Raw genomic sequence first — 19446 nt, 5'->3', positions numbered from 1 at the left:
CCAGTCCTGATTTAAGGCAGCTTGTGAGGGGGAAAAAAAAGCGCCCAGAGCAGATTCCTTAAGCACAGCTCAGCTCCGGGGATGTGTGATCCGAGCTGACAGGGATGTGTGTGAAGAACATCTGGGGAATGGTGCGAAAATAAGGGAGCTGCACATCGACACACACGTGATGCAACCCCACAGCAAGGCAGGGAAACAGCTGGAGAAACCAGAGCTCAGGGATATATCAGGCTGTGGACAAGGGCAGCACAGAACCCGGGGGTTCAGGAAACAAAACCAACCACAATCTGTATTTTTAGCAGCAGAAAATACAAAACCACGGTTTGGTTTCTACCAAACCATGTGGAAACTGAGATTAGCACGGTTTGAGAAACTCTGGTGTCCTCGGACATGTGGCCAAAGCATCCCACAAATCCTTTAGGTTAAGGATTCAAGGAATATCCTGACATCACACTGCCTGTTCCACCTTCAGGACTCTGCTCCTGAGCTGTGCCAGCATTTTCTCCTGGGAACTGCCACCAGCACAGGTACTCCTGCTCCACCTGCCCCCCAAATTAAGAACTCCAAGCTCTGCTGATGTTAACCCAGCACAATTCTCAACCTTTCAACGGAGAGCCTCCTAAAAACTTCCTGACTGAGACACACACACTCTTTAGGGAATTTAAGCCAGCTGACAATGAACTTGTCCCTTCCCAAACACCTTGGGAAGAGGCCACGGAGCCTGAAGGGTCTGCAGACCTGAGGTTTGATACCCATCAAGAATAATTTAAAAAATTAAAAAGTTAAGTCTTTAAAAGACAGAAAATTGGTTCCAAATTGTAAATGCAACAAGTTTGGTTGGTGTTTATTTTATTCTGATCTTTTCTAGAAAAAGGCTGTTCGAAAAAGAATTGTGCAATTCAAGTATAGGGAAAAAAAAAAAGGAAGTGTTTCTGTGAGAAACTGGGTTTGGAGCAGAAAATTCTTTAGAGAAGAATGATCTATACCCCAGCTGGGATCCAGTGGCTTGAAATAAATATTCTTCTCCAGCAGAACCTTGAAATAAATATTCTACTCTGCTATTTTCTAGAAGAACAGTCCCTTCATATAAGAGCTCTAAGGACCAGAGAAGTTCCTACTTAACTCTGATATTTCCTATGACACAGAGAAGATTTGTGGGCAATTCCTCATACAAGTGTGCACAAAAGATAATTTGGGATCTTCAGGCTGCCCTGCCTAAAAAAAAAAACAGCTTTAAGTGCACCACAGGTTGGTTCTTGAGTCAGGTGTTTTAGGAAGTAGTTCAGAAGCACCAAATCCAGGGAAAAGCACAGAAACAAAATATCTAAAGATCTCCTGTAGGACATTTCTTCCCCTCCTCCACTTCCCAAAAGGTAACACTGGAAGTCTTTGCTCTTCCTGGGATCTGGAACCAGATCTTTGACATTCCTGGGACTTTGCTCTTCCTGGGATCTGGAGCCAGGTCTCACAGCTTTGACTCATTCTCAGCTGTGCAAGTCTCCACCAACCATTTGAAGTGAACTTTTAGCATCCCCAAGGCCAAAGAATTTATATTTACCTGTAAATTACTCACTGTGACAGCCCAGAGTCCACCAAACCTACAGAGAGAAACCTCTCAGCCCTTTGGGTAGTGAGACGAGGGAAATATTTTAACCCCAAAGCAGCAGGTGAGACAAGATTGGAAAAGCTGGGGGGGTTCTGTCCCTGGGAAAAGCTCCTTTTCAAGTCTCCTGCTGCACTAGAGCATCCAAATAAAGAGGTCAATTTTGTGGGACACGAATGTTTGATCTGCCTGCTGTTTATGCAGTGTTGGGGGGGGGAAAGGTACATTGTGGTTTAAGAGCAGCTAAAAATAGAAAAAAGTGGAAGAGAATCGTGGTCAGGATTGCAGGATGATGGATAAAAGCCACTCTGGTGAGTGTTCAGGGAAAAAAGGCCAAAGATAACTCCACTGGGAAGTCGGAAGCACAGAAAGAATAGGGCCATAATTATGAGTTGAACAGATAAAGGATGGATATCAAGAGGCAGCTTGGGAAGCTCAGAAGGGATCACAGGAACTGGAAGAGCAAGCCTGTGTATGGATTCCAAGGTCAGGAAATGAAACAGGGAAGGATTTCCTTGCAATGATCCACCAAACTCCAGCTGTCTCCAGCTGCTGAGGGATTCACCTCCAGCTTTATCCCAACCAGCAGCAGTAGAGCCATCCTGGTTTTTATGCAGGGACAGTGATTTTCCAGCCATTTTGAGAGAGCTGAGGACACAACCCCCAAAAAACTGCTTCAGCAACAAATAAGGGGAAATGAAAAAATAAACAGGGAATGCAGACAAGGCAAAGAAGGCAGCAAATCTCCAGGAAAGCCAAAAAGGAGGGTAGAACTTCATTAGAAAGGGAATGTTCCTTCCACTTCCTCCTCCACTGGGTGATTCCATCACCCATCCAGTTCAGATCCCTTCAGTCTGGGATTATTAAATAAATAAAACCCTCCTGTCACTGCCACAGAGGGTTCTCATGGCCATTCCTGTGCCAGCAGGACAGCAATGAGGAAATATTTCCTACTCCCAGAAAAGGCAACAGCTCCATTAAACCAAAGGAAGTTGCAGAGAAACACTCCTGCACTCCCATTGATCCAACTGCCTGCCTGTTCCTGGGCAGCTCCAGAGCCTCTGCAGGGCCAAACTCCCACCCTGTGAGCAGGAATTCTCTCTTCCCAACTCCAGCAGCAGCAGCTCCCTACACCCCTTGGCAAAGCTCAGAGTGAGAGGGATCCTGTCAATCCGGAATCAGCCACTGCTTGGAGCTTTGCCACACTCCCAGGGCCCCTCTCCTTTTAGTTCACAGCTATTTCAGTTCTAATTCCCCTTCCCCTTGCGTGGCACAGATCAGGAACACTGGGAGAATGACCTGGCTGTAACTCAGACCTAGACAGAGGCACGGACAGGAAGCAGGGAATAAACTGCCCTCTGCTTTAACTACAGAAATGCTGGAGTGGGTTTGCTTGGGTTTTTTTCCTGCAGCAGTTGCTGATTTGCTCCTTCTGGAAGCAAATCATTACAAACAAGTCCTCAGTGGGATAAATGGCACTTGTGTGGCACAAATGTCACCAGTGCAGAGGTTTGAGTGATCCCAACTCAAGGCAAAGAGACCAACTGAAGGAACATTTCCTCCTCAGCAGGTTTCAAATCTGCCCCTTCCCTCGGTGCAGCTGAACACAAATCTGCTCCAGCATTTCTTCCTAACCCTTTCCATTCTGGACAAACACGCTTTGGATTTAAAGCAAAGCCTGAATTCTGTGTGTTGGGAACACCTACACAAGTCTGGCTGAGAGAACACCACGAGCCTGTGAAGCTCGGAATAGCTGGGTGGCATCTCCAGGGAATGCTGGCAGCCACTCAAGGCATGGATCCTCTTCCATGAGCCCCAAATCCAAGCATTAAAATGGAAGCAAGTGCCATGGGCAAAAATGCCTAAGGAGAAGGAAAGAACTCTGGAGAACATCCTCACTTTGTCAGGTTCTAACCACCATCAGAATTTTTCACCTCAGAATTTGGTGTTTGGCTTTGGAAAAATACTTTGGAAGTCAAAACTCCAAGACATCCCAGGATGTATCCCTCAGCTTCCCGCTGGAACTAAACCAGCTGGCATCACCCTGGGCATGCCACAAGTCCAAGGGACTCGGAAAACCATGCTCTGGCATTCCGGCAGCGTGGACTCATCCCGGTTTTCCAGCAGAAAGGACACGCTGACAGGGGAACAAAAAAAAGGAAAGTTCCACCCTCACTCTAAGAACTCCAATTAAACAAATGCACCATTGTGCTGGACAGCTGAATAAGGATTTCCTTCCCAAGTGGAAGGCTGAATTCCCTTTTCCAGACTCCACAGGAGGCAGCCAGAAGCCAGCGAGGGGCTCCACAACCCGGAGCTCCCGCTGAGGACAAGAACTTATTTACATTTAATTTCACATAATATTTGCTTCCCAGATTATCTTTTTCCTTGTGATGCATTTGGATAAGAGTTAAATAGTACTGAAAACACATAAAAAGTCTTTTTTTTTCCCAGTTAATATCACTCCAATATTCCAAAATATATTTATCCCATCGTGGTTTGCACATAAAAGGTAAATACCTGCTGTAAAATAATTGATTCAACTGCTCATTGTCCCTGGGCCTTTCAGTACATTACAGCCAGAAGAGTTTGGGTTATGCTGAGGGGAAAACAAAGAATCCATTTAGCTTTTCAACTCTGTGTTAAGCTCAGTGAATAAACCAAGCAAAGGGGCCTGAAAAATTCTACTTTCACTGCAAGGCCACATTTTGTTTGCCAAGACACTCATTTTTCCTTTAAACTACTTCCATAAATAATTTATACTAATGTGTCAAAAATAGAATCGCTTTGATTATATCACTTAATTTTCAAAATAGTGCTTTCAGAGAATCACAGAATCATCTGGGATGGAGATCATCAAGTCCAACCCTTGTCCCACCTCTGAGGTCTCTTCCCTGCTCCATCCCAGAGATGGGTCAGCATTCCCATATCCCTTCAGAAACATCCATGCACCACAAGGTAACTGTTTTACAGGTAACAGGACTCACAGGTGAATTCTAGGGGGTGACTTGAAAAATCTGAGACAGCCAAATGTGATTCCTTCTGAGCCACAGTCAAAGCATGGAGAGCTTTAGTTGGCTCGTTTTGGGGTGGTTATTTGGGGTTTTATCATCATTAGTGAACACAATGGGTACTTGGATGTGCATGAAGGCAACAAAAGCCTTTAAACATCTGCACTAAATTACCAGGTAACAAGAAGGCAGCTATTTCCTCCCAAATTCGTTACAGGAGACAGGTTTTTAACCATCAGTGAAGCTGACAAAAATGGCTCTGATAATTCCCAAGTGCTCCATTGTCTGCTGAGGTGGCCTCAGAGGAGGTTCCTTACCTTTGTTTCTCCATTACTCCCATTTACATCTCCACCAAAACCTTCAGACCTGGGCTTTGCAGAGCCTGGATCAAATGCCAGGTACCACCACACCCCTCAACAGATTGTGTCACATCAAGGGACAAGATGATCATTTGGTTAAAATCCCAAATTATATTTCTCAGCTGCAGACAGAAAAGATACCAGAGCGGAGAAAGGCACAGCTACTCCTCCTTTCCAGAGCAGATGCAGCTCCTTCACAGGCTTCCACAAATAGCCAGGGATCAAAAGGCACCATGAGAACAGGCACCACAAAACACTGAGGCCTTTTTCTCTGACAGGCATCGCTGCAGGAAGGGATGGGGAAAAAGAGAAATGGTGGAAAAGAGAAATGGTGGAATTCAAGGTCCTTAGGACAGCGAGGAGGGATCAGACCCCAAGCAGGTTACACTGGGAAAGAACCACAGACTGGTTTGGGATGGCAGGGACACCTTCCACTAGCCCAGGTTGCTCCAACCTGGCCTTGGACACTTCCAGGGATCCAGGGGCAGCCACAGCTTCTCTGGGCAACCTGGGCCAGGGCCTCCCCACCCTCACAGCCAGGAATTCCTTCCCAATATCCCATCTCTCCCTGCCCTCTGGCAGTGGGAAGCCAATTCCCTTTGTCCTGTCCCTCCATCTCTTGTTCCAAGTCCCTCTCCAGCTCTCCTGGAGCCCCTTCAGGCTCTGGAAGGGGCTCTCAGGTCTTCCTGGAGCCTTCTCTTTTCCCAGCAATTCCTGTGTGTTCCTCCCAGGCCACCTGTCCCTGCTCCCACCCTCTGTGGGCTTCCCTTTTGGCTTTGAGGTTGTCCAGGAACACCTGGTTCATCCATGCTGTTCCTCCACCCTGGTGTTTCTGCCTGACTTCCCCTTTGTTGGGATGCACTGCTGATATTCCACATGCACCCAAGAAACCCAAGTTCAACAACCCCTGGAAAATTCACATAGTCCAAATACAACCCCAAATATCCAGCGGAAAACCAGCATCAAGAAATTAAACAGGAGGGAAGGGGATTAGCTTTTAAACCACCAGTGGGACAAACCAACAGCTCTCTGGAGCTGGTAAACTGAGAATTCCTTAAAACCAAGGGAGTTTTAAGTTGCACAGGGGTGGCAGTCCCTGCAGGACCGTGAGCAGGGTGACACCAGCTTCAGGTTACACACGAAGCACCCGCAGTTCTCCAGCCATCCAGTGCAACACACACTGCTCAGCAGGGCCTGGACCAGCAGTTATGCAACAGCACAGCCCATTAGTGCTCTCCAAACAGTTACAGTCCATGAGTTATTACGCTGCACCCATCTTTGCAGTATTAAAACTCTCAGTTCCTGATTAAAAAATGGTTGTAATTTTCTCCAGGATCTTCCTCAGTGCAGAAATGCCAGCACAGAGAGAGACACAACGGGGACTCCTTTTGGACACACTGATGCCCTTCAGACCTGCTCACCAATGGAAGCTGCAGCATAAACACACGTGATGGGCAAATATTTCTGTTGCATTCAGTTCTGCCCACTCAATCAAAAAAAAATCCATTTATGAAGAAGTTGAGGTGTTCCCATGCAACAATTATTAATATTTGAATCTGTATCATATTTTCTGCAAGCCACCCCGATATAGGTGATGTGTACATTAACTGGTGTGACCCAGAAACCAGAATTCCTCAAACCTGAGGTATTAGGGCTGATAAAACCCACCTGATAAAAGCAGATCAAAGGCAGTAAGAAACACACTTCCCCACACACAATAGCTCCATCTAATCCCCCAGCACAGAGCTCTCCCTGCCTTTTCAGCAAAGATTAGCATATTTAAAACTGCTACACTCTGTATAATCTTCAATCATTGAGGAGAGTAATTCAATTAAGGGGAGTGCTGGGGAAGTTGCTGGTGTAAGTTAAAAAAAATAAGGGATGGAAAGAGAGGAGGAGGAGAAGGTTCTCCTGGCTGGACACGGATGATGTTGCAGGCTCATGATGCATCCCCAGCACATGCGGCAGGGCTGGGCTGGGGAGGGGCTGGGGGACAAACCCTGGAGATTTTGGGGAGCAAGGAGCAGGGAAAAATCAGCATCTTAGCACAGGAAAAAGAACCTGCAGCTAGTGGTGAACAGCAGGAGGAGGCAGGATCACTGCAGTCCACGGGAATACAGCACTGGACTCCCACAACATGGCTGAGGGGAGTGGAGAAAACCAGGCACTGCATCCGCTGTGCAACCCCACTCCAGACAGGAATAAAACACTCCCAGATCTGCCATGGAACGAGGCTGTACCACTGCAGACCCTGGAAGGAATTCCAGTGCAGATTTCCTTAGCCATAGCATTTGTTGGAGAGGCTGTGTACAGCTCTGGCTGCTGAGGCAGCTCACGGCCATAGCAGCCCTTTGTGACATTCCATTTGTCATCCTGGAGCCCTTGGATGTACACGGAGCAGGAGCACTCAGCCTCCCCAGCAGCAGCAGTGGGATACCTTTAATTATGGCCTTCCAACAGGGCACACAAACCTTCCAGCCAAACAGGGAGCCAATGCACCAACCCAGAGCAACAGTTGTACAAAGATCCCCTCAGATGCAAAACCTGCTTTTGTAAAAACTTTTATTCCTGCAATTCCCTCGCCCTTCCAAACAAAGGTGTGAGCACAGCCCACTCCAACTCCCTTTCTTGCAGCAGCAGAGATTCTTCTGCAATGATTTCCAAACGTTATTTGGAATGGGAGCTATGCTCCCTCTGGGCAGAAAAAAAAATAAAAAATGGCAGGGAATGACATCATGGCAGAGACGTCTGAGGAGATTCAATTCAGGAAAAGCCATGTCTCCAGCACAGACTCATCCACGAGCTCCGTGCTGGAACGTGCCCACGCTGCAGCACCCACGGGATGCAGGGACACACTGAGCACGGAGCAGGCATGGAATCATCCATCCCTAGCATCCCAGACAAAGGCAGGACTGCAGCTGCTGGCCAGGCCCTGGATTCAAATCAGCTCCCACCCATCCCTAAGCCCCGGTCAAGGCAGCAGTTGCAGGGATGAATATCCAGTCAGGAGCATCTTGCTCTGCTGTACCCACAGAATTCCTTCTCTCCTCCTTACATCTGATGCCATGACCAGGAATTATTTAAAACCTCCCAGTACAAACACAGATGATGAGCTGACAGGGAAAAAATTCCTGCAGGAAGGAGATATCTCATGTTATGTCTGCTGCAAGAGACAAGAAATGCACGTGTAAAAGAGCTGCTGACATTTAAGAGCTGCACCAGGTGCCACAACCTTCCATGGAGGAAAAGCTCTGGGATATTGAAGCTCAGAAACACAGGAATACAAGCCAAACATTTTTCAAATGCATTGCTAATATTTAAAATTGCTGTTGTCAAATACCTGGGGAAAACAAACAAACAAACAAACAAAAAACCACAACAAACCAGCATTTTCTACACATGACCCTCTTCCAAAATCCTCATAAAATGGCTGGCCAAACATCACCTCAGCAAGTACATCAGGTGACTAACCCCCCCAAAAATAATAAATACCCAAGTTGCACCTGTGCTCTCCAAATTCCTGACACGAAAAAGAGCTGTTTCAACCCCAAAATCACGAAATAAAAAAGGGTTAAAGAAACAGACTAAAGAAAACCACCGATGTATAGGTGAATAATTTCACTGACAGCTTATCATCAAGCTCGTCCACGTGAGTGAGGAAATACCGAGAAATAAGTCCTTTGCCCCCCTCAAAAAAAAAAAAAAAAATCCAAGCATTTCATCATCTCTCACACAGAGACCAAAGGTGGCTGAGGGAGCAAATACCCCGCCCTGGGACAGAAATATTCTGCACCTCCTCATTATGTCAAAGATCGCTCAGTATCTCACCAGGATTACACAAAGTAGCCGATAAAGGAGCTTTTTTTGCTTTTTTCAGAAAACTCTTCCAAGGGAAAATGTGGAATGCAGTAATGGAGAGAGAGGCCTTCCGCTGAGGAAGGAGGAGACAGCGTTTAGGTTGGGTGGTTTTTTTTTCATTCCAGAGACAGGGAAGAAAACCTCACTGGCTGAATTAAATATTCAAAGCGTTGCTCTGCCAAGACAGAACTCCATTATGGAAAACCGCTGTATTTACACAGAAAACAGTGAGGATTGAGGCTCCTACCCCCCAAAAACCAGAGGGGCCGGGATCAAATGAATCAGCAACTGTTCCTGAATCAGACAGGCTTTGGGGGGGGTGGGGGTGTTAAACCAGAGCTGAACCCCTCAGGCTCCCAGGAGGGTAGGTGGGTGTCAGGGACCCCCAGGACAGAGGGTGGGTGGGTGCCAGGGAGGATGAGGAGGGTGATACTCTCAGACCCCCAGGAGGCTATGTGGGTCGATGGGAGTGAAAGGGACCCCCATGAGGGTGAGTGGGTGCCAGGGAAGGTGAGGAGGGTGATCCTCTCAGACTCCCATAGGGGTGGAAAGCAAGGTGAGGAGGGGGATCCTCTCAGACCCCTATGAAAGTATGTGGGTGGATGGGAGTGAAAGGGACCCCCAGGAGTGTGGGTGGGTGTCAGGGTGGGTAAGGAGTGAGGTCCCTTTATGTCCCCACAAGGGTGAGTGAGTGTCAGGGAGGGTAAGGAGTGGGGTCCCTTTATGTCCCCACAAGGGTGGGTGGGTGTCAGGGAGGGTAAGGAGTAGGGTCCCTTTATGCCCCCACAAGGGTGGGTGGGTGTCAAGGAGGGGTGACGAGTGGGGTCCCCTCCTGCTCCCCCGAGGTCGGGCGGGTGCCCGAAGGGATCCCCCCGCTTTCCCGGCCCGAGGCGGGCGGTGACTCACCGCTCTGCTCGCCCAGGAACACCAGCTTGAATTTCCGCAGCGGGTTCCCGAAGTCCCCGCCCGACGACATGATGGAGGAGCCGCCGCCGCCCCGCGCTCGCTCCGCTCCCCGCGGCGGGACCCGCGACCGCTCCCGCTGCTTTCCGCCCTCCTCCTCCTCGTCCTCCTCCTCGTGCTGCCGCTCCCCGGCGAAGGCTGCGGAGCCCGGTGAGGTGCCGGTGTCTGTGTCGGTGTCGGTGCCGGTGTCGGTGCCGCCGCTCCCCCCCCGCGCTCCCGGAGCCGCCGCTCCGCCCGCCCCGCGCACGCGCCCTGGGAGCCTCCCGCCCTCACGGAGCGGGAATGGGGCGGGCTGGGAGGGACTAGAGGGATCAGCCTGTTCCAGCCCCCGTGCCGCCGGCAGGGACGGCTTCCACCAGACCGGCTTGCTGCAACGTGGCCTTGGACACTTCCAGGGATGGGGCAGCCACAGTTTCTCTGGGAAAACCATTCCAGCCCCTCCCCACCCTCACAGCCAAGAATTCCTTCCCAATATCTCATCTAACGCTGTGCTTTGTCCATGTGAATCCATTTCCCTTGTCCTGTCCCTCCATCCCTTGTCCCAAGTCCCTCTCCAGCTCTCCTGGAGCCCCTTTAGGCCGTAGAAGGGGCTCTCAGGTCTCCCCACACCCTTCTCCAGGTGAACATCCCTGGCGCTCCCAGCCTGTCCCAGAGCAGAGGGAATCCAGCCCTTGGAGCCCTTTTGGGGACAGATCTGGGCCGTTTTGGTTGCTGTGGGAGCTCCCACCACTTCTCCAGCTGCAATAAAACCCCTTTTCACCACGTCACCAAAACAGCCTCGTCACCGAAACAGCCTTGGCGTCAGCGCAGCACAAGGATGTGCCCAGCCCACACGGGCTCCGGGGAGGAACCAGCACAGTCCTTCAAACCAAAGGCTTAATCCCAAATGGATACGGATATTCCTCTCAGAGCATCTCCAGAGACCCTCACTCCACGATGTCCCCAGCACATCCCTCAGAGAGGGTGACATTTTCCAGGAAGGTCAATGATTCCCACTTGTCCTTTTGCAGGGAACCCTCTGCCTTGGGGCCAGCTCTCCCTTTATAGCTATTTTTTGCCCATTTCTCCCCATTTTGCCCTCAAGGTTCAGTGCATTAGGAGGTTTCCAGCTGCATCCTGGCCCTTCCTGGTTAAACCTTGGCTTTAGGATGTCTCCTGTCAGTGCAGCCTTGCTCCCTCCTCTCCCACACTGGTGCAATCCTGTCCTGATTGAGACTCTCTGGCTGGAATGTGAACACAAAATGTGATTTTGGGGATTTCCTGGGGCTTCACCTGCTGTTCCCACTGAATATCCCACTGAAACAAGAACGTGCTGGATGACAGAGCCCCTTGGGGTCTGCAGCTCCTGCCCCATGGTCGTATTCATGTTGCTCCAAATCTCTTGCAATCTACTCAACAAGGTCCAAATAAAGCTCCACAGGGTATTTTCCACCTGGAATCGAGTAGGTTGTCCACCTTTTTTCCCATCTGGGGGATTGTTCCAGAGCCTCTCTGCTCTGATGGTCAGGGAAATGCTTGTTTAATCCCCTGCTTTGAAACCCTTTCTATTTTTGATTGTTTCATTTATACTCCCTCAACGTGATTCACTGCTTCTCCAAGGTGTTGTTTTGCTTTTTTTTCCAGGCCTTGAACTGCCAGTGAACTAAAAGAGGAAAATGTGTCTTGATGATTAAATTTAAATAAGTTTTAATGAAGATCTGAGCAGGAGGAGGAGCTCACATCCAGCTCCACACCCAGCATCTGGGAGCACGTCCATAGCAGTTGTGTGGCTGCTCTCCTGCACCAAGGGGAATCCAGACTGTCAGAGACCTGCTTTAAATAATTTCAAATTTTAAATACATATATTGTCCTTGTTTATGTGTCAGGGTGGATTCTGGGATCTTTCCCGCAGATCCCATGGAAAACAATGGCTGAAGGCAGAGGAGGAGACACAGAAAAACAGAGGGTTTTTTCCATGGTGTATTTAAACACTTTTGGATTGTTTTTGTCATGGGACAAGCCTGAAAAGAAGTGGAAACTTTCAGGTGCTGGATCCCAACTCTCCCAGAGCAGCTTTGCTCCTCCAGGTTGCTGCTTGAGGAGGGGCAGGTGCCAGAATTCTGGCTGTGTGAGCACATCCAGCTCCATGGCAGGGAGAAACCTGCAGTGAGGCAGAAGAGGATGGATGAAACAATCCCTCTCTGCAGCCTGAGAAGCCTTTAAAAAAAAGTAGGAAAAGCTGCCTGGTGGTTTTTTTAGTGCATTACATAAAAAAGGAAATCATTGAGTCACCTCAGCTTCTCTTTCCAAATGTCACAGAAAGGTTGGGAGGTTGTGCTCCTGCAACAGGGATTCTGCTCCCTGGCTGTGAAACATCCAAAAGACAAAGAAAGGCATGTTCCAGTTGGAAATAAGGGCCATGTTCCCAACAGGGAGGCTGTTCAGCCACCAGAACAAGCTGCCAAGAGCAGCACTATCTTTGTATCCAGGGAAAATCAAGAGCAGGAGAGATGAGGAAGATGCTGTCATGGAGAGAGAAGTGATATGCTTCCAGGAGAGGCAGAGGGAATTAAGGGGTGCAGCCCCGTTCCATGGGCACTCAGCATTTGAAGGCATGGAATAAGGAGTCATCTTGGATGTGCTCTTAATGGTGGTGCTCATCACAACTTCCCCAAAAACACAGGCCCAGCCAGTCCCCTCCAGGCACAGCAGCCCCTCCTCAATTTCCTCTGGGGATTCAAAGTTCCTGGGAGGAGAAGCCCAGGTTTTTGGGAATGGGAGTGCCGGCCTTAAGCCAGCTCAGGCTCTTTCCTCGAGCATCATTCCCCCTGCCTGGGGCTTGCCAGGTGGGATCAAAGGGCAGGACAACATCCACGTGGGCCCTTCTGTCATGGGCCGGGAGCACCAGGGAAACACAGCTTGGAGCTGGGAATCTGTGTCCTTGCATTGTGGAGGAGGGAGCAAAGGTGAGGCGAGTTCCCTCTGCCCCCTCCATGTTCCCTCCGCCCCCTCCACGTTCCCTCCAGGAAACAAAGGCACTAGGAGACTTGCCACGTGGATGAACTCAGATAAACTGGAGGGAGAAAGTCCACCGTGAGCCCTGACAGCTCCAGCCAAGAGCAGTTGGAGAGGGAATGAGTCCTCACACAAAATTCCAGCTGATCCACCCAGAAGGAACAGATCTGAGATGGGGGCTCTGGAGCATTGGCCATGGAAGGAGGGGGAAAAGCGGGGCTAGGCAGGAGAGAAGGGAGCAGGGAAGAGCCTGGGAGAAAGGATGGTTTGTGTGGAAGAGGCAGGAGGAGGCAGTTTGGCACGGGATGGGTTTTCCTGAGCCAACTCCAGGCTGTCCAGGCTTGGGGGGGCTCCAAGGACCGCACAGCGTCCATCTCTTCCCAGGCAGACCCCCGTGCCCACCTTCTCTCTCACCGCTGGGAAATCAGGGAGGAGGTCCCTCCCAGCCCAACCTTCCTCCACTCAGGATTTAGTCATTCTAAAGACATAAATAAAGAAATAAAAATAAAGGACGAAGTAAATGGCCGCCGCGACGCCACACTCAAGATGGCAGCCAGACCCACACTCAACATGGCCTCCCCGGGGGCGGGGTCGGACACCATACTCGGCAGCGCCACGTGGCCACGCCACACTCAACATGGCCGCCTCGCCGTGATAGACGCGACGAGCGGCCAATCAGCGAGCGAGGAGCGGGCGGAGGGCGGGCCGTAGCCGGCGAGACGCGCGGTGATTGACGTAGGGCGGGGCGCGCTGTGCAGCTGCTACCGCCAGGCGGCGCTGCCCGGTGTGTGCGGAGACGGAGGGATGCGGTGTCCGCCATTACCGCCTGGACCCCCGCACCCTGCCCGCCGCCTCTCGCAGGGCGCCGGGGCCCCGCCGGCACTGCGGGTTGTCCAGAAACTGCCGCCTCTGTGAGGCCTCGGCGGGCGGAACGCGGGGCTGCCCGAAAATTGGAATTGTCGATGGGCGGAACGCGAGGCGGGAGCCGCGGGGCGGGGGGGACCCGTGCTTGGTTTACCGGAGCCCAGTGGGGGGACGGTTTGAGCGACGGACCGAGGATGGGATGATGGCGGCGGTGCCGAAGGTACAGGGATCGGGAATGGGAACGGGAATAGGGGACACACAGGGAAGGGATGGGCCTGGGAGCCTGTTCAGTGCCCCATCACCCTCTGGGGGAATAACCTTTCCCTGATATCCAGCCTAACCCTGCCCTGACACAGCTCCAGCCGTTCCCTGGCTCCTGTCCCTCTTGTAATCTGGGGGTGTTGGTGACAATTCCCTGAGGATCTGCCACTCTCTTTGTGTTTCGGCCATTCCAGGTGCTGTGCTGGGAGAAGGGAGCGATGCTCAGGCAACTGTTTGCCCTTAGCAGGTGAGTGCCTGAAACCAGGGAGTAAAACACAATAACAGGCATTAAAAACACCCCAAAAATGGCCAAAGGGGATTTGCCACTTATTTTTCCATGGGTGGGGGAAATCACAGCTTTTAATGATTATTTTGTTTCTTACAGAACTTTTAATCATTTTCTTGTTTCCTCCAGAGTGTCAACACCCACAGAAAACCATCTGTGTGCTGCAGGTAAAGTCCGCTGTTAATCCAAATAAATGGAGCATTTGTGTTTCCTTTTAATTTTAGGTGGGTTTTTTTAGCCAATTTTGGGCTGGTTAAATAACCTGAGCTGATGCTCTTCCACTTCCATATGTTTTTTCTTCTTTTTTTGTAACATTTCCCTCGTCTCCCAAACTACCCACAGCCTCTTTTATTCTTCTTTTTTTGTTGCCTTGAGAGTTCACCTGAGAAGTGAGTATTTTTAATCTCTTCCTTCCTTATTTGTGGCTGCCCACACCTTGCTGTGAGTTGGTACAGGAGTTCTGCTTCCATTTCCAGGTGCTGCTCTCCTGAGTTGCCACAGATCCTACAGATCCCGTCCTACTCATGGAATTGGGAGGTATAAATACCTGCTCCCAGCAGAGGTAGGCAGAAGGAATTATTTTATGAGTTTCATGGCTGATAAATCACATCCAAAGGGAATAATGGCATAGTTTCCTGCTGCTTCTCTTGGGGAAAAGTGTTGTGTGACATTCCTGGAGGGACAGGACAAGGGGGTATAGATTCACATGGACAAAGCACAGGGTTTAGATAGGATATTGGGAAGGAATTTTTCCCTGTGAGGGTGGTGAGGGGCTGGGATGAAATTCCCAGAGAAGCTGTGGCTGCCCCATCCGTGGGAGTGCCCAAGGCCAGCTTGGAGCACCCTGGGATAGCGGAAGGTTGGGAATGGCACTGGATGAGCTTTAAAATGCCTTCCAACCCAAATCATTCCATGAAGTTTCCCCACTCACTAATTTTGTCCAGCACATTCCTGTGGAAATTCCCTTACGAGGGAGAAACTACCTCCTCCTGCTGGATTTCACACCAGAATTATTGTCAGCAGGTCCTATTTTCATGTCACCTTTTGACATTCCCTGGAAAGACAACCACTTTTTGTGGAAGGAGGAAACACCACCAAGCCAGCTGCCTTGTGGACAGGACCTGAAAGAAAAAGGAGTTGTATTCCTGCTGTTTCTACTCCCTTTTTTTTTTTTTTAACCTCTGGGAGAAATTAATTTTCTCTGGAAGAAATTAAAAATACGGACGTGTTTTCTTTGGGGTATTTTTCCTGTGGTGCTGCCATCCAAGAACTGAGCTGAGAAGAGCTGTCAGGATAATGCCATCCCAGTTTTTAGGCAGGGAGAGGGAGCACAGATGGGCTGGGATGTGGCTGACAAACCCCTGTCAGAGGAGAAGCCCCACGGGAAACCCGGCAGGGTTTTATTCCCAATGTTGCTCAAACTCCCTGTTTTATTTTATATTATTTTGGAAAACAGACTCCAAAGAAGAAAAAGGACAGAGTGCAGATGAAGGAGATCAATCCTGGCACTGAGTTTGAGTATGGAGATGTCAACATCCAGATGACTTCCTATGACATGTGCCTGGTGGAGCACTTTGCCCAGTATGTCCACAGGCTCTGCAACAGGCTCTCCATCAAGGTCAAGGAGAGGTAAGGGACACCTTGGAGACCAGGGCACCATCCAGTCCTTCTGATTCTCATGTGGATGTAAATCCAAACCTCTCCTCTGCCCCCTGTTCTCTTTCTGTGTATCCCTACAGTTTTGTATGTTTATTCAAATGAGGAAGGTTATAATGGGCTTGTTCCAGCAAGGAAAAAATATCTGGCTCCATCTCATTCCTCTGAGGAAAAAAGGGCTTTAAGCCTCTGAGTTTAATGTTATTGTTTAAGGCTTTAAATCTGGCTTAAGTATTGCTGACATTTCCTGCTGGTTTTCCTTCCTGGTGTTTGATCCAGGCTCTGTGCAGTGAGTGATGCTGGTTATCCAAACTAGAATGAACTTGGGAAAGCCCTTGAAGTGCTAGATGAGCTTCCTGCTGCTTCACTTTGGGAGCAGAGGATGCTTTAGGTAAACACCAGATCCCAAACAGGATTATCCCAACAGCAGCTTGGGATTTAATGCCTGAGGGATGTGAGGAAGCACCTCAGTGCTGAAGTGCTCCTAAGAAGCTGCAGGCACTGGGAGAAGCCCTGAGTTTCCATGAGGGAATGAAAACAGTGGTAGATTCTCCAAAACGTGGATGGATTTTCAATTCCGCCCTCTGAGGTTGGACCTGGTTCAGTGTGTCCAGAAAGGAAGGATTTGCCCTTGGAGTGAAAACTTTAGTGGAAAAGGTGGGCAGAAGGATGTAATTGGTGCTGTGGAAATGGGGATAGGGATGCTGAGGTCTCTGGAATCCTGCTGGGAGCAGGGTCTGCTCTACTGCTCAGTCATATTCCTGTTAAATTTGAGGGGAGAACAATGTCTTTGGAGTGGTGCTTTGCAGCAGCAGTTTTTAACTCTGTCCCTGATGACAAAATAAGAACTGTTGCTTTCCTTCAACTACAAAGAATGTAAAATGTCTCAGGCTGGTGTTTGGAGCCAGTCCAGGTTTTTCCTGGCAGCAGGTGCTCCAAGCTTCTCCTTCATCCCCATCTCATAAAACCCCAGCCTCTGCCAGTGCTTCCTTTGCAGGACACACTGTTGCAGAATTAATTCCTCATGGAAAGTTCATCTCCTTGGATGGTTGATCCGTCCCTGTAGAGCACTGGGAATGTCCTCAGGACAGGGAATGTCCTGCCTGTCTTAAGCTCTGCCCTCTGGCTCCCCCAGCTATGCCATGCCCACCAAAACCAACGAGGTGCTGTTCCTGGAAGAGAAAGGATCCAAGATGCAGCTGGATGCAATCCTTACCACCCACCAGAGGGTTGTCCAGGTAGGAACTGCTGTTTCCTGATATTCCTGTGGTTGTCCTGCAGCACAGACTCTCCAAACCCCTCCACAGTTGGAGCTGAAAGGTGTAATTTGGGCATAAAGCCTTCATTTGATCTCTTACTGAAAGTTCCCCCCAAAGTGGAAACAGGAAGAGGTTTCCTGGCTTTATGTAATTTCAGGCACCACATTTATTACCTATTTTCTGCAGAATGCTCCATACAAGAGGTAGAAAAGCCATATTTAAGGATGGATGATTGGAAAAATTCCATGCAATTTAAAAATACTATTAGGAACAGCTTCAAAAGACCCAGAGCCCCTTCCAGGGCCTAAAGGGGTTCCAGGAGAGCTGGAGAGGGACTGGGGAAAAGGGATGGAGGGACAGGACAAGGGGGAATGGATTCATGTGGACAAAGCACAGGGGTTAGATGGGATATTAGGAAAGAATTCCTGGCTGGAAGGGTGGGGAGGCCCTGGCCCAGGTTGCCCAGAGAAGCTGTGGCTGCCCCATCCCTGGAAGTGTCCAAGGCCAGGTTGGAGCAACCTGGGATAGTGGGAGGTGTCCCTGCCCGTGGCAGGGGTGGAATGGGATGATGTTTAATGTCCCTTCCAACCCAAACTGTCCTGGGATGGTTGTCCTGGAGCTGTGTCATTCCTTCCCTCAGATCAGTGGTTTGAGTTCCACGTTTGCTCCAATACTCCTGGAGGTTATCCAGAGTAACCAGCCCGAGGGGGTCCATCTCCTCATCAAACAGGTATGTTTGCATTTCCCAGTGCCTTTCCTTTCAGGAAGCAGAGATGATCCATGTCAGGAATTTCCTTTGAGGATCCGGACCTGGCCCTGAGGCTGCTCCTGCTCTAGGCTTAGGGTATCCAGGACGTCCCAGAGCCAGGCCCTCCCTGCTCCATGAAAACCCACTGCTTCCAATTCCTGAGGAGTGCTTCCTTCCCCATTTAGCCTCCTCTAATTGGTGCCACTTCCCAGCCAGTCCCACAGATCCACAGGAGATGGCAGGTAGCAGGTTCCTTTCCTTTGCTGCCACACATTCCCTGTGAGTCCAAAGGGCATGTTTCACTCCAGCATTGCTCCACCACTTGTCCTGGAATCCCCAGGAGCTTCATGGAGCAGTTGGGAGCAAAGCTGAGACAGGAAACCCAAACACCGTGCCCTGTTTTGATGGAATTCGCTCTGGAGTGGGGGGTTAAACTTGGGTTTTATGAGAAGCCCAACAGTTTTCCAGCACTGAGTGACTTCCCACTCCCAGGGCATTTCAGCCTTTAGTTCTTCCTGTTAATCCTGATTTCCTTGGCTGGTTTTCCCTCCCTCCACAGCACACAGAAGCCGACTTCAAGAACAGATTGAAGGCTCGGCCAGAGCTGGAAGAGCTGCTGGCACAGATGGGCTGAGGGAGGAAAACTGCTCCATCCAGGGGCTGCTCCAGCCTCCAGAGGGGGATTCCATGAGCACTGTGCTGAGAACTTGGTGAATTGGAAGGAATTCCCACTGTTGGTTGTCTCAATAAAGATGAATAATGTGTTTATACCTGACTGATTTGTACTGGGAGCAGTGGAATTCCACACTATGGAATGTGGTTTTACGTTCCTTCAGTTCTTCCTTATTCTTTTATTCTTGTCTGTTCTGCTTTTGACGGGTGGGAATTTTTGCAGAAATCCCTGCAGGTGAATAATGCTGTGCTGCAACAATCCCAGGAATTCTGTTCTAAGCAGATTTGGTGGATTCCAAGAGAAAACTATTCCAAACTGGTTTGTTTGGAAGTTTTTTCCCCCACTTTTTAAGGACCTTCCACTAAACACAGGGAAAGTAACTCATTAACACTCCCCCAAACTGGGGCTGTCCAGGTGTTGCCTGTGCTCCTGATCCTGCTGTAATTTTGGGGAACCCAGCACCCACCTTTCTGAGAAACAGCCTGGGAAGTTCCTTCTGGCAAAAACCAGGGATGTGCTTCCCTTTCCAGCCTCCAAAAGGCAATTTTGCTTTGTTTCTCTTGCCTTATTTGCCAGGAAGTGGTAGACAGAGGAGGATCCTTTTTCCCCCCACTCCTCATTAACCTGGGGCTTCCCTGGAGATAAATCCCATCCTCAAAATCCCATTTGGTGGGACACGAGGTTATTGGTGCTGGGAAAAGCCTTGGGAAGGACGTGGAGTGGAAATCCATGGCAGGGCTGTCGTGGAGCCAGGGATATTTTGGGCTGGAAATCCACAACCATGGAATCATTAAGGTTGGAAAAGCCCTCTGGGATCACTGAGTCCACCCTGTGGCCAGTCCCCACCTTGCCCCCAGCCCAAAGCACTGAGTGCCACGTCCAGTCTTTCCTTAAAAACTTTCAGGGATGGG

At 49.8% G+C, this 19446-nt stretch overlaps 2 protein-coding genes and 1 long non-coding RNA gene across 4 annotated transcripts in view; 2 read left to right on the top strand and 1 right to left on the bottom strand.

The window, feature by feature from the left end:
• The window catches only part of RAB6A (RAB6A, member RAS oncogene family), a 43160-nt gene extending 33113 nt beyond the window's left edge, over positions 1-10047 (bottom strand). Inside the window, exon 1 of one of the 2 annotated variants that reach the window (XM_032678007.1) lies at positions 9738-10047. In XM_032678007.1, the coding sequence (XP_032533898.1) occupies positions 9738-9807 (70 nt within the window). In that variant the 5' untranslated portion in view covers positions 9808-10047. The remainder of the gene's footprint in view (positions 1-9737) is intronic. The other variant, XM_032678008.1, reaches the window with a different exon arrangement.
• Positions 10048-10426: 379 nt separating this feature from the next.
• LOC116782611 lies at positions 10427-11647 on the top strand. The gene is made up of 2 exons (XR_004355272.1): positions 10427-10775; positions 11418-11647. It is a non-coding gene; the product is annotated as an uncharacterized LOC116782611 (long non-coding RNA).
• A 1908-nt stretch (positions 11648-13555) lies between these two features.
• Positions 13556-18632, top strand: MRPL48 (mitochondrial ribosomal protein L48). The gene is made up of 8 exons (XM_032679658.1): positions 13556-13872; positions 14108-14160; positions 14329-14366; positions 14676-14761; positions 15656-15828; positions 16991-17093; positions 17755-17844; positions 18422-18632. Exons 1-8 carry the CDS (start codon positions 13852-13854, stop codon positions 18494-18496), a joined length of 639 nt encoding a protein of 212 aa, XP_032535549.1. The 5' UTR covers positions 13556-13851; the 3' UTR covers positions 18497-18632.
• Positions 18633-19446: the final 814 nt, after the last annotated feature.

This window comes from Chiroxiphia lanceolata, chromosome 2 (genome assembly GCF_009829145.1).
Source record: "Chiroxiphia lanceolata isolate bChiLan1 chromosome 2, bChiLan1.pri, whole genome shotgun sequence".
In the NCBI taxonomy this organism is placed as follows: domain Eukaryota; kingdom Metazoa; phylum Chordata; class Aves; order Passeriformes; family Pipridae; genus Chiroxiphia; species Chiroxiphia lanceolata.
The sequence above is the reverse complement of the archived record's forward strand: the minus strand, read 5'-3'. Positions and strand labels throughout refer to the sequence as shown.